General features: G+C 34.5%; 1 protein-coding gene across 3 annotated transcripts in view; it reads right to left on the bottom strand.

Annotated features, from left to right (window-relative positions):
• Nucleotides 1-2,149: 2,149 nt before the first annotated feature.
• The window catches only part of LOC107164944 (phosphatidylinositol 4-phosphate 5-kinase type-1 gamma-like), a 40,402-nt gene continuing 25,150 nt past the window's right edge, over nucleotides 2,150-17,401 (bottom strand). For 2 of the 3 annotated variants that reach the window (XM_089228728.1, XM_089228729.1), the window contains 2 exons: nucleotides 2,604-3,723; nucleotides 2,150-2,539 (listed from right to left, as the gene is read on the bottom strand). In XM_089228728.1, coding sequence (XP_089084854.1) covers nucleotides 2,467-2,539; nucleotides 2,604-3,616 — 1,086 coding nt within the window. In that variant the 5' untranslated portion in view covers nucleotides 3,617-3,723 and the 3' untranslated portion in view covers nucleotides 2,150-2,466. Of the gene's footprint in view, nucleotides 2,540-2,603; nucleotides 3,724-4,808; nucleotides 4,991-17,401 lie in introns of those variants that run through there. The other variant, XM_089228727.1, reaches the window with a different exon arrangement.

The following is a 17,401-nucleotide window of genomic DNA, read 5'->3' as shown; positions in this document are numbered from 1 at the left end:
ATAAGGCAAGTTTCCTGTTGAAAAATTGTGTCAGGAGAGATATTGTTGTCTGTAATTTCTTTTGATAATCTTAGGATTAGTGGCTTTCTGAGTTTAGTGTTTGACTCATAAATAGATGAAAAATGATTTTCATTTATAATGAAATGTTGAGTTATCTATCTGGTGTAGACAAGATTCTAGTTATATACTTGAGAGATAGCTTAATTCTGCGGAACTGGAGTGGTGGTTCTCCAGTAATGGATAGTAAGCTAGTAATAGGGCTACTTCAAAAGACTCCAATTGAATACCTTATTCCAGTATTATGGACTGGATACAGAATTTTTGTAATGTTCAAGTTAGAATTACCAAAGCAAATTGAACCATAATCTAGTTTGGACCTAACAAGTGATATGAATAGGTTTAATAGAATTTATTTTTACAATTGTGTAATATCAAAAATGAAATTTTTTGGAGGGGGGGAGTGGCAAATTTTATGTTGCCCCTGATGGCAATTTTTTTTAAATGGACTAGCTTGTTGCAATTAATATCAGCGGTATGTATGCCATTTGTATTATGACACTATATTTAAATAGGTAGTCATCTGATATTCTAATGTTTTTAAATAGTATGTGAAATGTATATTTTATAAAATAAAAAACTAACCTTAATGTCATTCATACTTATAAAATTCTGCAGTAGTGCACATATGATTTGTTATCAGACGGGGTTAATGCATGTAATAAATCTGAATGTGAAATTTAGTTTTATAAAAAAAAATAGCAAAAGATAAACATTTCAAAGGTTGAGAGAATGTGCAAGAGTAGAAAAAAATTGTTTGTATAGTAATAATATGTATGCTACAATATTGTCAGCTTCTATTGTCAGTTTTTCGTGTTTCCAAGAGCAGGACAGTTATTGAAAAATTAATAGCACGAATTGCAATTCGTAGCAAAATCAATTAATGATACATATTAGAAATCATAGTCTAAAACTGCTAAACTTTTCATTACTTATTGTTTTGTTTCCTACGATTGGAATTTATTTATAAATAATACTTTTAACGGGAATAGGTAAGAGGTAAGACGAAACAATTTTAGGTGCCACAGGCTCACAGTCAGCCATCATCATTTGACAACGATGCAAATAAAAAACTAAATAAATTTATATTTACAACAAAGAAAATACTCAATGCAATCTTAAAATTCAAAACTTATATAGTTAGTTTCTTATATTTTTTATGTAGGTGCCTACTACTTTTTATTGGCTTAGTGTTCCTTTAGAGGACGTAGAATATAGCATACCGCGAAAGGAACAAATATATCTTAAATATATACTTGCATATATAATAATATATTATATATATAGGTATATATAGGTATATATTATATATATATTATATACTTAATATAAAAAAATGTTCCCAATCTTCTCAATATTTCCCAGGAATTTTAATATTATTTAACTTCCATTGACGTATCATCTAGATAAAACTCGTCAATTTCGTCGAAATTATAAATGTAAAATCTAATGTAAAAGCTATGTGTGTAATATGTAGAGAGAAAAAAAGAAAAGAAAATTATTTCAGAAGCAATAAATTCCACATCAAATTTTCATCTACATATATGAAAGTAAGTACCTATTTAAAATATGGAAACTCTATGTCTATAATATTAACCAATTAACTAATTTAAAACTATATATAAATATATAAATATATAATTTACTTATGTACCACACATTTTGAACATTTATAACTATATGTCTATTGTCTATATAATATAAAGTTATTAAGATTCGAAATTTATAATATTATTTAATAATAACAATATTTTACAATAAATAAAAAATTTTAAGAGATTGCATATGTCAGAATTGGAAGTATATGATGCATACTTAAAAATTGGAGGACTGTTGTGAACCCCTGTCTGTATAATATAGTATAGTGTGTAAGCATAAACATGTAAACCGATGGAGTCACATGGTCTTAAGAATTCGCTGTGTGGACAGTTTTGAGCCCGAGCGAACCCCTACCGTGCTCGCCGTCTGGGAAATATTTAGTGTAGTTCTGGCAGACCATTGAGCAGAGCCTCTGTTATTTTATTAAGTCTCACAATTATTCTGTGCAACTAAATTTCTTTTAAAATTTATTAAATTAATAAAGTATTAGTGATAACTCAAACACTGCGTATTTATTACTAACGAACAAACTTGGTAGTGGAGACGTTCATAACAGGACGCAAAAGAGCAAGTACATCAAATGATAACTTTCAAATTCCAATAAAAAAAAGAAAACTAACTGAATATAAAAGTACTGATCAGTCTGATCATAAACAAAAAAATTAGACGAAAATATTCTACGCTACATTATTCTCGGTATGAAACCACTGTTTACAGTGAAAGATGAAAATTTTATAAAAATATTTAAAATTCTTTTATTGCATAGATTTAGATTGTGCTCTTATTATTTATCACGTAATCATTTTATCGTCATTGCTGTGGAACCTTTATGTCGCTTGGATACTTCTTCAATTCTTCAGAAGAAAGTGGCTTAAACACAGATCTATAATATGTAGGAAAAATGCAATTAATAAATGAATATAAAAACAAAAATTAGTTTTACATACGTGGACAAAAAATCGTAAAATCCAGTGACATCATTTTTGGGAGGTTGTACACAAATATTAATGGATTGTATATTGATTTTGAATAAACGTTCTACTTTTTTCGACATTCTGTACTTTTGAAATACGTCAATAATTCCAACAAATAGCAATAATCGTTTATTATTATCACCTAGAGCAGGTATACTACCTATTAATGAATCAAAATTTTCTTTTGGCAAAGTTTTAGTAGTATCTTGAATACTATCCATTCCTATTGAATTATTCATCAAACGTTCCCACCTGGCTATAGCTGCTTTATTTAAAGAAGTGTCTGGTTCTTGAACTTGATCGATATAGTGAATGCCTATTAAAAGACTGTAATCCTTTATATTATATTTTTTTAGAAAATCACAATCACTTTTGATGATTTTGAGAAGATCATTTAGAGTATTTGGCATCAACAATATACCTTCAGGATAACTTGTGTTAAAGTTATTTTTTTTGTAAGTAGGCATATTTTCTTTATATAAAGCATATCTATTGTTTGTCGATCCTTTTAGATCATACATTTCGTGTATTTCCACGTCTGAAGGTAATAAATTAATCATAATTACTAATATGATATTTATTAAACAAGAGGGTATATACTCATAAAGACCCGTAAATTTAGTCAGCATAGAGCCCTGATTTGAATTTAAATGATTGATGTAATGTTTAAGCATATTTCTTAATAACTCACGTTCTCTTTTCTTAATAGTTTTAATAATAAACTTTTGATCCTCTGTGATGTAAAATTTTGATCTACTAATACCCGGTTTGGGCAATTTTATCAGTTGGTGTTTACATAATGAATCTAAGTAATCAGATTTGTTTATATCAAATAAGGATCTGAGATAAGCATATGCTAAGAAACCATAATTCTTGAATGTCCAATTTGGACAAGAGTAAGTTGGAGTTTTTTCATCATCATGTGATTTCTCATGAACAGTGTTATAATCAGACTCGCCTAACTTGAATTCAGGCATTTCAATCATGTTGATTAATCCTCTATATAAACCTAATTGTATGCATTTCTCAGTTGGAGTAGATTGGATTTTATCATGGCTGTTTTTCTTCTGCACAATCACATTCCTGTAAACACCTAAAACGATTTTAAATTCAAATCAATATAAATGAATATATTGAATAAAATGAATAACTAAAATGTAGAAATGGGTTGTCGATGACTTATAAATAACACATGAAATAGCCCTAATAACTCCAGAAAAATAACTAAAAAAAATCTACATACACAGCAGAATAAAATATAAAAATGACAATTATTGTTAAAGAAATGGAGATTTAATTGATAAAATTTCTAAAATTAATAGATAATAAAAAACATTTAAATCACAAGTCTAATACATGGTAAATACATTTGTATGTAATTATTAAGTAGGAATTAAAATATAAAATATAAATAAAAATAATATTACAATACTATTTTTCATGGTTTTCGCTGGGTTTGAATATGATTGAATATCATATTACTATAATACAGACCAACAACTTTTGTCTACTCTTCAGCATTCCCTTAACCATCTCTAAATGTCTTCCTTCGTTATTTTTTTTCAAAACAAAATTTCACATTCAGATTTATTTCATGTTATATATATGAAAATAAATCATGTTTGTGCTACTGCAGACTTTTGTAAATGTGATCGACATAAAATTTAAATCATTAATTTTTTTAAATTACATAAACAATATATAATATTTAAAAACATTAAAATAATAGATTATTATTTAAAAACAATGATTATGTCAATATAGCGTCATAATACAAACGACATACCATCATCTACAACTTCAGAATATAAACTATAATTACACGTTATCGTTAAAATTTAAATTATTTTATAATACAATAATATTTGATCTGTTCAAACTAATTACGAATTGGTTAATAAATACTTTTGAGCATTACCTTCACCCCCTCAAAATGTCTTCCATCATTAATTTTTTAAAACTAAATTTAACATTCAAGTTTATTACGTGCATAACCCTGTGTGAAAATAAAAAAATGTGTGCAATACTAGTGTTACTACGGACATTTTTAAGTATGATTTTCACACAATGACATTTCTACCTATTTAATATATCTTAGAATATTAGATTTTTGTCTATACACAATGTCAATAATTGTATCAATATAATATTGTGTCATAATACAAATGACATACATACCAGTATCATTGTAAAGTTTTTTCATTTTTACAGCTTTAACATGCATATTATGGAATAATACGGTTAAAAGTGTTAAAGCCATGATATTATAAACTAATAAAATGTTAAGGCCTTTGAGAAGTTTATACGTATTAATCATCATTTTTAGATTTGTAAACACAATTTTCAACACAGTTACTTCTCACGCGGTAAATGAACGAATGATGTTACTTTACAGTCTTGTTAACAATATTGGTTGTTTAACCATATTGAAGCGATGTCTGTGTTATATAAACATTCAAAAACCAATTGGTGCACACAACTGTATAAACCATCACACTTTTTGTGCGTTAAAAGTACCTAACCAACAATATATAATTTGATACACAACGTTTTGAAAATTTAGAAACATTAAATTTAAGCATTAAAAATGTACTTATTTAAGATGCCAAATAGAAAGCATTTGATAAAATTATCTAAAATGTTAAAATTTCTGAAATAAAGGTAGTATTATTAAATACAAATGCTAAATACGCTGCGACAGCCATTAGTTTAATTCTGAAATTATTATCATCAGTTATCAAATCAATACAAAATTAATAAAGGTGTACTAATCTTTTGAATTCCATTGTTCTATCTTATTTTGTTAAAATCACAAACACTAGTAAATTTTTTAGTTCGAAATTCGTAATATTTTAATTTTATATAAAATTAAAAAATTCAGTAAATTGTGTTTGATAGCTTATATCAATATAATACTATTTAATACATATGAAAAATAGATAGAAATATTTTAATTTTAAGATAGGTCAGGCCGGCGAGCGGTGAAGCTAAATGTGCTGAGGCCACAACAATATTATTTCCTATTTAACATTTCCGCGCACGCAGGCAAGGGAGTCCGGTTGTCGCTGAGTAATTCGGCCCGATGAGAGGAGGTACGACTATCGTGTATGTGAAGCAACAGTCGTAGTACGATTATTTTGATTTTGTATTATTGTTTTATGCTTTTAATAAAAAATGTTTCCGACCTATCGAATCTTATATTATGTTTTATTACTAGCCACACAATCCTGCCGTACTCTTTGAATCCAACCTGTAACCCGTTAATTTATGGGCATTGTTCGTGCCATACGGAGTAGTATTCCTCGCCCTATCGTAAAATATTTCTTATAATAAAATATATAAAACCTTATATTATCTGTGTGTTGTCATTGAGGCTTCAGCCAAAATACGTTGCATAATACATGCGATTCGGAACACAGTCTGTCGGCCCTCTGAAGACTGATCGTCACTAACAAACGCTGTATAATCGGACACGTTTGCCGTCGGGTGCCGTATAATATACCAACCTTGTTCGGTAGCGAATGCTACATGTTGAATCATATTGGTAACACAAGGTCTCTTTCCTCACCAGATAGAACAATAGCATAATGGACCGTCCATAACTTCATTATCTAATGACTACGGCACGCAACACGGCGCTATGCAGCAGCATTCGAAGAACATCGACGAATGAATGTCCTTAGGCGTGGACAACCGCCGCAGACGCCTCAGTCTACGAGCACTATCATACGGCGCCTAGTGTCACCCCAGTATCTTACATGCAGCTGCAGCCATTCACAGAGAATCGTAGGTGAGGCTCACAAGCGCCGCAGTCAACGACCGTCATTTATCGGCTGCGGCGCTGCGCTGCGGTTCCGTGGGAGTTTATGTGCAAAACCAATCAGTTTACTTCTAAGACGAACAAGAAGTTAAATACACAGTCCACTGACTTAAGGAGGACTCGTCAAAACAGGCGTTGAGGACTTAAGGTTTTAATGGTAAATTTAGTCTTACGTTAATTGTATTCTTTCAATTTCATCTGTAACCGGTTAATTTATGGTTGTCGAATGTCGAGGACTGAATTTATAAATCAAAAAATATCACAGAATAGATTAAATCAGAAGGGACACTTTTAATGTAAACAAAAACCGTGTCAGCCATGTTCCCCTTGGCTAATTTTAAGTTTCAAACTGGCTCAGAACTATCAAAGGAATGCAGTTAATTTGTAAACGTCTAGGTATTGAAAGATGGTTTCAAGTATGTTTTACTTAGAAACTTCAACCAGGACCCTATCGAAAACTTTTTCGGTTCAATAAGAAGCCATGGAATTAGAAATATTAACCCAACCCCTGCAAACTTCATTTCTTCTTTTAAAGCTCTTGTCATTAATAATTTTACATCTAGTCATTCCGTTGGGGCGAACTGTGAAGACGACGACTGCGATGGTGTTCTGGATAATTTAAAATAATTTTTGTTTGATGAACTACCAACTGAAACTATTATTGTAGAAACTGATTGTAATGACCAACTAAAAAATACTTTAGTGTCAATGCCACCCAATAACGATAATATTATAACCTCTATTATAAGTATTATAATATATATATATATAAATATACCCTTAGTTATTAAAATAATTTATGTTCATTTTAAAAAAAACATCAAATTTAATAATTTTGCAAAAAGTTTGCCGGTGTACATTGTACAATGAATATTATGATTAATGTTTAATTTCTAAAATAGATGGCGCTAGGTACTACACTTGTACCTTTGGAAACATTTGGGGGGATCACTGATAATGTTTTCGATACCAGTCCTGTATATCTTAGTCCGCGGTCCAACGACAACAAAAGGCCTGGCGGCAACATGAGACGAGCGTCTGGAGACAGCACCCTCGGAACAGTTTCCCTTATCACAATACCATTATCACATAACCAACCAAGATACCGGTTACAATGTTTAATACCATTCCTTTGGTTAATACTTTATCAGTATAATTGATATTAAATTTAAATTATTATTTATACCATAAGGGCATATTAACGTTTTTAGCGACTTTAACAAAATACCAATACATATTGATATTATATAATTATTTTGTCATTTTGTCATGATTATTAGTTACTACAAATTACAATACTTATTTCAATTTTGTATAATAATTCAACATTGTTTTACTAAACACTAAACTCACATTAATAAATATGGTAAGTCATTAAAAAAATATAAAAAATAATTATCCTTCACTGAAGTCTAAAATTAAAATTGTTTAAATTACTAAATTAGTAATCTTATTTGAGACTGCAGACAATGCAGTACATAACTATTTTAGGTAATAACAGAAAAAATATAGGGAAACGTGCCATAAAAATTATTGGATAGTGTGAAATAGGTATGTGTTATTTCAAAAATATTATAATTTAGATTATTTTTGGCAATGTATATTATATTTATGATGAAGTAATAAAATTATATATAAATATTTTGTTAATTAATTGTAGTATTTAATGATTGGAAAGAGAGGGAATAAATATGCTCATCTACTAAAGTTGTTCAACACAGAGGGATAAAATTAAATTATGTATATAATTATGTATTTCATAGTAAAAATATAGGGAAATGTGCCTTATTAAATTAAATTTAATGTGTCCTGTTTTGCTATTGTATTGTAATTTGTAGTAACTAATAATCATGACAAAATAATTATGTATATTTTGTTATAGAAGTTATGCTGTGTTATGGTAATAATTTAAATAATTTAATATTTAAATTTAATATCAACTATACTGGTAAAGTATTAACCAAAGGAATGGTATTAAACATTGTAACCGGTATCTTGGTTGGTTATGTGATAATGGTATTGTGATAAGGGAAACTGCTCCGAGGGTGCTGTCTCCAGACGCTCGTCAACATGAGGCGCTGTCCGAGTGGAAAAGCACGAATGGCTCTTAGCAGGAAAAATTTTTTGTAGAATCCATGACGTCATATCTCATGAAACTGTGATAAGGCGAACTATGATAACAATGATAACAAGAATATCAAATTCAGTGTTGCCAGATGATACGATCTTGGTGGGAAAATACAATAATTTAAAGTTTGGTACGATCCCCCACCAAACCATTAAAAACAATAATACTACCTATTAAAATAAATGTTTATTAATAGCAAAATAGTAAATTGTAATATAATATTATATAATATTATTTTAATTTTATAAAATGGTATATTAAAGTATTTTACAATACTATTACCTCTCTGCTAATAAGTAAATAGGGAGTAACGACTATTTTAATAGCAATTATTATTTATAATTAGCAAGAGCAGTACTATTTTATTCATCTTAATCAGTCAGTTCTCAGTTCTTCACATCGTTTGCCTATTGTTAAATCATATTTTATGTTGTATTAAATTATTAATTCTTTTAAAATGAACAGTGAAACTAAAGATAATCCTGATAATCCAAAAAGGGTGAGAACTCCGGAGTTGTGCGGTGAGTGGTGAGTGGTGAGCGGTGAGTGGTGGGAACGTCAGCACTCAGTGTCGCCAACAATGGTGAGAGAGCAGTTGAACCTTTATCGGGGCGCGAACAAGTTAATATAATACGGACGATTAGTGCTTACGTCATACACGTTATCAAATCTTATCAATGAATCCGTTGGATCAAATCAAAAACTATTGCAATGTATTAATATTTTAATTACAGTTACACGTTTTTTAAGTTGAATTGTTTAGCTTTATAAATTCTTAAGGTGTGTATGTACTAATTCAATGTGCAAAGTTAATTTACACTGCTTGCAACCCTATTTTTGCTAAGCTTTTCAGATTGCTCACCGTTTAATCACGTATTGTTAAAATTGTGTGAGATTTCGGTCTTTTTAGGGACTTACTTTCCACCCTTGTGCTCAGGGGAACACTGACCACATGACCTATAAACAGCACCGCGTGTTGGCTCAAGAGTCAGGTCGATGGAATTTATAGGTTTTTGTACACGCAGTGGTTAATGAAAACCAAAGATTTTTTTAAAAAAAAAAGAAAAAAAGGGGAAAAGAAATATTTTAAATAACAAAATTAGAAATTTAAAGGTAATTATAAGATTTATTTTAAACGGGGCACTAAATTTGCATACTAAATAAATAAAAAAAAATTAATAATATCAAAAGGCACATGGCAAATACATTTAAAATATAATATAAAATTTTGCACATGGCAAAGTGCACCAAAACAGCGGAAGTAATTAATAATATAAATTTGGCACATGGCAGTTACATTTAAAATATAATATAAAATTTTGTAAGTAGCAAGGTGCACCAAACAGGGAAAAAAAATAATAATATATTTTTGGCACATGGCAGAATTATCAGGAAAGTAATAGAGAAAAATACAAGAAATAATGCTACGGCTCCGCATGACGGTTAACGGGACACCTCTTAGGAAAAAACGGAGCATAAGTAAAAAATAAGTTAGAGTGATACATAATCAAAATGAAAAAAGGGAAAAATAATACTTGATTATACCGGGGCACCTTTTAGGAGAACCGGAGTGTAAAAAAAAACAGTGGTGATACATAATCAAAATGAAAAAACAAAGGGAAGTTGGGGAAAATAATACTTGACGACTGCTGGTGGCTTGAGATGTTGGTAACCGGTTGCTGCGATGAGCTGGCCTCGTGGGCTGTCGATACCTTATACTCGTGATCGACACGGCCCATCTGCACCGGTTACGTTGAAGATGGTTGTGGATGTTAGCCGCCGGGCCTTCCACGGCCCCAGATAGTCGACTAGGCCCATCATGGCGTCGGTGAACATCAATAAAAGAAGAAAAGACAGGAACACCAAAATGCTGACCGCGTGGTTTTTGACGTTGACAGACGGATCGGCAGACTTGACCAGTGGGACTTGCACTAAAGTCAGTGGTCATGAAAAGGGTGTCGAGACGTCGGCAGGCGGCTCGGCTTGTCGGTGACCGTTGTCGAGATATTGATAGAGTGGGACGTGTGCAGTGTCGCTTTTTGCGGGGATTTACAATATTATTGGCTTCAGACGTCTTGTCAGCATGTACCGGCGGACGCGACCGTATCGCCGACAGCCGCGCAGGTAACCACAGTTGCTGAGCCATAGATAATAGAAGAATGGATAGGCCATGTTAAAGCATACAACGCAAGTGGTCGCGGTCTTTAATGTGGAAGAGAGAAAGGCCGGGCTCTCACTCTCGCAGTTGGCGATTTTGTTAGGTTTGCCAAATATTAAAATCATAGACCTTATACTCATAGACGGAACGTGGTAGTAATTCCGGTGTCCAAGCGTGAGAGCGCTGATCAAGGTAGTACACCCGTACACCGCACATGCGCACAAGGCCTATCGTATTGTACAATAATTTTTAATTCTGTTGCGCCTGCGACTTATCAACACACCGCGTACTATCACAATAGTATATTACTGTTATATTTCCTATTTATGTTTATATTCATTATATCATGATTTATACAATAATATTATAACATATAATATCAATAGCATAATATCCAGCTTCTTCTCTAAGTGCTTCTTCTTTTTCAAGTTCTTCAACTTTCTATATTTATTATTATAAAATGTTCAGTTAGATAATATTATATATACTATATAATATAGTTTGTCGTCCAAGAGCTGCTTTCTTCACCATTTTTATAAAAAGCATATATTAAACTTCTTTTATACTAGGTACTACTTACAACTTACTAGTACCTACTAAGTACCTTACTTTGTTAATTACAATAGAACTATTATAGTAATATAGTCTAGCTGATTATAATTTATAAGTCTGTTTGGCTTTGATCTATGCAGTATACAATAATGAAGTTGTAATTATAAAATGGTATGTGTTAATAACAATGTTTTTGGTCGCAAGGAATGGCATCACTGCTGGCACGCTAGGAAAGACCGCACCACCCACCCGCATCCCGCCTGGATGTTCCATCTATGAGTATAAGGTATATGATTAAAATTAAAATACTAGTAGATAACAATATTGATAATAGAAGAAACTAAAAATAACTTTTATAATTGGTCATATTTGTCAACATGACACAGGCGCTCACTGGACACGGCTGTTTCCAGTTTGTTACTAAACAAAAGCAAACGAACAAATTGAACTTACTAAAACAGTTTTATTAAATGCATAAACATAAAAAAAACAGTGAACAGATACAAACAGAGCCCACAACCGGTACTCTGAGACTGACTGTGAGAATGACCATAACTGAGTGATTGGTCAAGCCTTTTACAAAAAACAGGGTAGCCAACACTCGGCCATCCGACTTTACTTATCGGCCTCGATAAGTCATTATATAAAATAAACTTAATTAAATTAATATTTCAAACAAAATTAAACAAATCAACAAATCAGTTCTTTAGATAGACTTAACTAAATTAATATAAATATTTTTTTTTTTTTTTTTTAAACAAATAAACAATCAGTTCTTTAGATAGACTTAACTAAACATAATCTTTTAAATACTTTGGTGGTTTCCTTTGACGTTTGAGTTTGACAGTTCCATCCACCCTTGGTAGATCAGCATTTGATTTGTTAATCTCTTCATCTTCATCTGCTGATGACTCACTTCCTTTTTCCTCAACCTGCTCCTCTTGCATTATTGAAACTGCCTTTAACTGAGACACATGAGCTGTTGTAGCATAAATGTGTTTACCATCCCTTGCCATCTCAGCGACTCGGTATGTGTTTCCAGGTAGTTTCCCTATAATTTGTAACGGGCCCCGATACTTGGTCTGAAGCTTGGTAGATTGACCTGGGTTAGGTGCACGCAACATTGCCACCATTTCTCCAACTTCATAGCTTATTGATGTGTTCCTTTTCTGATCATATCTTTCTTTCATTGACACCTGAGTTTTCAAAATGTTATCTCTTGCCTTAACCTGTAACTCTGCTGCATTCAAATGTTGATGTGTACCAACACCATCTAGTAATCTCAGCACACTTGAATGGAACTGAGGACGGTAACCGTGAATCAACTCAAATGGTGTGTATCTGGTAGTCTTACTTTCTGTGTTGTTTATGTCACGTTCAACTTCTCTCAACTTTTGGTCCCATAACTTTTGATCTTGCGCTTGAATTGCAAGCATTGGCAACAAGGTTCTATTGGTCCTCTCTACTTGTCCGTTGGCTTGCGGGTGTCGAGACGAATTGAGAGTGTGTCTGATCCCATTATGTTGACAGTAGTCCTGGAACGCCTTGGACGTAAAACATGTCCCTCTATCTGTTATCAAACGATCCGGCAATCCCCATTGACTAACAAACTTCTGTAAACTTCTAATGGCTGCTTGAGTGTGAGTGGATTTTGCTGGACATAACAATACATATTTGGTAAGGTTATCTATTAACACTAACAAAAATTTATTGCCCTTTAGACTGGTTTCAAAAGGTCCCAAATGGTCCAAGTGAACAACTGCAAATGGTCTTTTTCCAGGGGGAATAGGATATAACTCTCCTGATTGTTTTCCTCCAGGCTTCTTGTTAACCAGACAATCCAAACATCCACCAATATGCATCTGTACGTACCTCCGCATTTTTGAAAACCAATAGTGTTCCTGAATTTTCTTTAGTGTTTGATCCAATGCCCTATGACCTGCCATATCATGGGCCATTATCACTATCCCCTTCCTCAGAGGCTTAGGTACCACAAAACGACTTATCCCCTCTAATTCTCGATACAATACACCATCCAATAACTTGAATTTATTTACAGCATTCCTCTCATATGGAGTTCGGTCACCTTCGCCCTTCTCCAATATGTTGATTAATTGACATGTATCAGGATCAGCTTGTTGCATGTATCGTACACGTTCTCTAAAGTCATTAATGTCATAACCAAGGACCGATTATCCAATGCCTCTTCTACTGCTTGTGCACTGTCCGTAGTACCTTCTAAACGACTCAATGCATCAACGTGAGCCATCTGCTCACCTGATCGGTACTTGATATTCATTTCAAATTCTTGTAATAGGTCGAACCAACGAGCCACCTGTGGCTTTGCTGACTTGTTGGTGTTCAAATATACCAAAGCCTGACAATCAGTCACCACTGTGAATCTGATTCCAAGCAGATATGGCCTCAATCGAATTAACGTCCATACAATTGCGTATAATTCTAGTCTACTGGAGTGATAATGTGATTCCGCTTCAGTTCTTTTGCTCACCGCATACACTAAGTGTAGTGATTTCTCAGTGTCACCCTGCATTAACATGCCCGATAGACCTTTTGCGCTAGCATCTGTGTGTACTTCAGTCACCGGTGATTCGTGATTGTATAATTTCAACACTGGAGCAGATGTCAGTGTACGCTTCCATTGTTCAAATACTCCTTGTTGTGCTTCCATCCATTTCCATGGTTGATCCTTCTTCGTCAAAGCAGTCAGTGGTGCAGAAATGTCCGCATAATGTGTTATGAAACGACGGAAGTATCCTGTCAATCCAAGGAATCTTCTTAGTTCATGGACATTATTTGGTTCTGGGTAATTTTCAATTACAGCTATTTTCCGCCCCGGACGCAGCTGACCTTCCTTAATATTGAAACCTAAGTAATCCAATTCAGTGACTCCAAAAGCACACTTGGTTGGGTTCAAGGTCAACTTAGCTCGTTCAAGAGCTTGAAATACTCTTTCCACTTTCTTACACATGTCTCCCCAATCTGTTGCTGGAATAATGACATCGTCGATGTAACAACGAACAACACCTTCCCTCTTGAGCGTTCCCAACACCTGGTCCATCAATCGGCAAAACTCGGCTGGTGCATTTTTCAAACCAAAAGGCATACGTTCGAACTTGTATACTGCATCAGGAGTGATAAACGAAGTCTTGTCTTTCGCTGCCTCAGCCAAAGGTATCTGTAAATAACCATTCGATAAATCTAAAGTGCAAAACATCTTACCAGCCGACAATGAACTCAATTGTGAATCCACATCCGGCATTGGATATGGCTGTGATATTGTCTGCCTATTCAGTCTCCTGAAGTCAACACACAACCTCTTCTTTCCATTTGCTTTATTGACTAATATTACTGGTGACGCATAAGGAGACCTGGTCTCACTAATTATACCACTCCTGACCCATTCTTCAGTAATTTCTGCTATCTGTCTTCGCTCTTGTTCGGATGTGCGGTATGGCTTCATCGACACAGGCTTACTGTTTTGTTCTTCTGTTATCTCCATTGTCACCAAATCCGTGCAACCCAATTCTTGTAAATTCAATGCAAACACTGCACGATACTTATTCAATAACACTGTTAATTCTTCTTTTTGCGTGGAGTCAACCTGACTACCTATTATCACATCATCTGTTGACAGTGACACTTTTGATGTCGACTGTTCTTGCACCAAACATACTTGGACTCCATGTTCATGCTTATTAACATTGCCGCATATTGCTTCCACGTCCATATCTGCGTACTCAACGACAAACGTGTCATCTTGTTTGTGGTAAGCAATCTGAGGCAAATTGAGCCAAGACTGTCCAATCAGTACTTCTACTGGAATTGCTTTGTCCTCAACTACTAAGAATTGCATCTTGTCAGTCTTAACCCCATCGATAACCAGCTCTCCCATTATTTCTGCTAATGAAGTGATTCTAGGTGTCTTCATATCACCCACAGCATACAATGGTTTGATTGATGACACTATTGGTAATTTGGTCCGTACAGCTGCAGACGATCGGATTAAACATACTGTACTACCTGAGTCAATGAGTCCACTGAATTCAACTTGATTAATTTTCACTTGTTTCCCAAACGGATTCTTCCCTGCACACTCCGCCACCACCACCTGGCACGTTTGAGCAGGATGTTCTTGCTTAACAGAAGGACATTTGCCACGAGTATGTCCTTCGGCGCTACACAATGAACATTTCATTGGTCGTTTTGGTCTCGGACAATCGCGCGCTATGTGACCAAAACCAGAACAATTGTAACACTTAACTGTACTGTGTCGTGAGTCAGATGTCGGTGATTCTGTTTTCATAATGGTTCGTGTCGCCGATGTGAACTTACTTGGTTCTGACTGATTACTTGTTGTTTCTTTTTTCGACCACATCTTACTATGATCGACTTTAGTACTTACGGGAGTGTTTGGCTGATCTCCACGACGATCAGATTGACGTTGCCACTCCAATATGTCTATGAGTAATTGATCTTCGTCGTCGTGCTTCCTCCCAAATGCATACATCGCGAGTTCCCGAGATAAAATGCCCTGTAGGACATAATCGCGAATTTCCTCGAACGGTAATCTGACACCTTTGCACAATCGCACCTTATCTTGAAAATATGACATCAGTGATTCATCTTTGTGTTGTACACGACTGCGCATAGCGTCCCACTTGTCGGCCATGCGTAATTCACGTACGAACACTAGTTTAAACTTCTCACGGAACGTGGACCAACTCACAAAATTTTTCGATAAAAACCAATTACGTGCCGCATCCGACATATTCGAACGTACAAAATGTAAACGAAATTTGAATGGCCACTGATTCAAATCAGCTAAACCCTCTATCGTTTCCAACCAATCTTCGGCTACGTGAGAAGGTTCCGATCCAGTAAAACATTTAACTGACTTATTGACGTCTGGGATGACACGAAACTCTATTGACTCATCATTTGCCTTAGTGTTCAATGATGTCTCGCCATATTTCGCATTTACCTGTGCTAATTCATCTTCTAGCTGTCTGAGTTTAGCTCGCTGCTCGTTCACTAATTGATACAATTCATTATACTTAGGTGCTGTAATTTCATCAACGCGTTCACTCGCCATCGTCATTCGTCACAACAAACGATTCGTTCAGGACTGATAAGATAATCTTTGTGATAACAATGTAATCATTTCCAGCTTATCTCTACTAACAATGCAGTCATCGATTGACACACCGTAACGTCAACTTGTACACCACCGTTACTTCTTCCGCACACTGTTACCACTAAACCTCGTGATTTCGCAACACCAGTAGCGACTATTGAATATAATAGGCACCAACCGTTTCCCGTATTAAAACGAAATCAAAACGGCAACTACACTCGCGAACTATGGATTTATTATCCCACTTCTGAAAATGTTACTAAACAAAAGCAAACGAACAAATTGAACTTACTAAAACAGTTTTATTAAATGCATAAACATAAAAAAAACAGTGAACAGATACAAACAGAGCCCACAACCGGTACTCTGAGACTGACTGTGAGAATGACCATAACTGAGTGATTGGTCAAGCCTTTTACAAAAAACAGGGTAGCCAACAAGTTCTACCTCCATCGCTTCGCCAGGGCCGCAAGCCCAAGGTGTGTCCACTGCCAGTGTCCCTCGGATACAGCAGAACACACCTTGTTCCACTGCGAGAACTGGAACGGTCTACGAACCGACCTCTCTGAGCGCCTCGGGCATCCACCAACAACAGCTGATGTGCCCGACATACTCTGTGGTCCTCTACTCGAAGACTTGCCAGCAGACGGCCGTCAAAGGGCGTTTGTACTCTGCGATGCTGAAGAGACTCTCAGACTCTTCTACAAGATGGTGGAAAACATTCTCACCGTCAAGGAAGAGGAGGAGAGGGCGCGACAAGCCACAGGAGCTGAAAGATGAAGTCAGTACGGGATTCGAAAGTGGCGGGCTAAGCCGGCTTGAGAAGATGTCATCAGTACGAGATGTCTAATGTCTAGGATGGCTGGCTAGTACGGTCCGAGAAGAGGCGTCAGAATGCGATGTCTAGGGCGGCGGACGCGGTCGGCCCGAGAAGATATATGAAGGGATAAATATTTAA

Source organism: Diuraphis noxia, unplaced genomic scaffold (genome assembly GCF_037042655.1).
Source record: "Diuraphis noxia isolate RWA-SAM2 unplaced genomic scaffold, SU_Dnox_SAM2 contig0005, whole genome shotgun sequence".
Taxonomy (NCBI): domain Eukaryota; kingdom Metazoa; phylum Arthropoda; class Insecta; order Hemiptera; family Aphididae; genus Diuraphis; species Diuraphis noxia.
The sequence above is the reverse complement of the archived record's forward strand: the minus strand, read 5'-3'. Positions and strand labels throughout refer to the sequence as shown.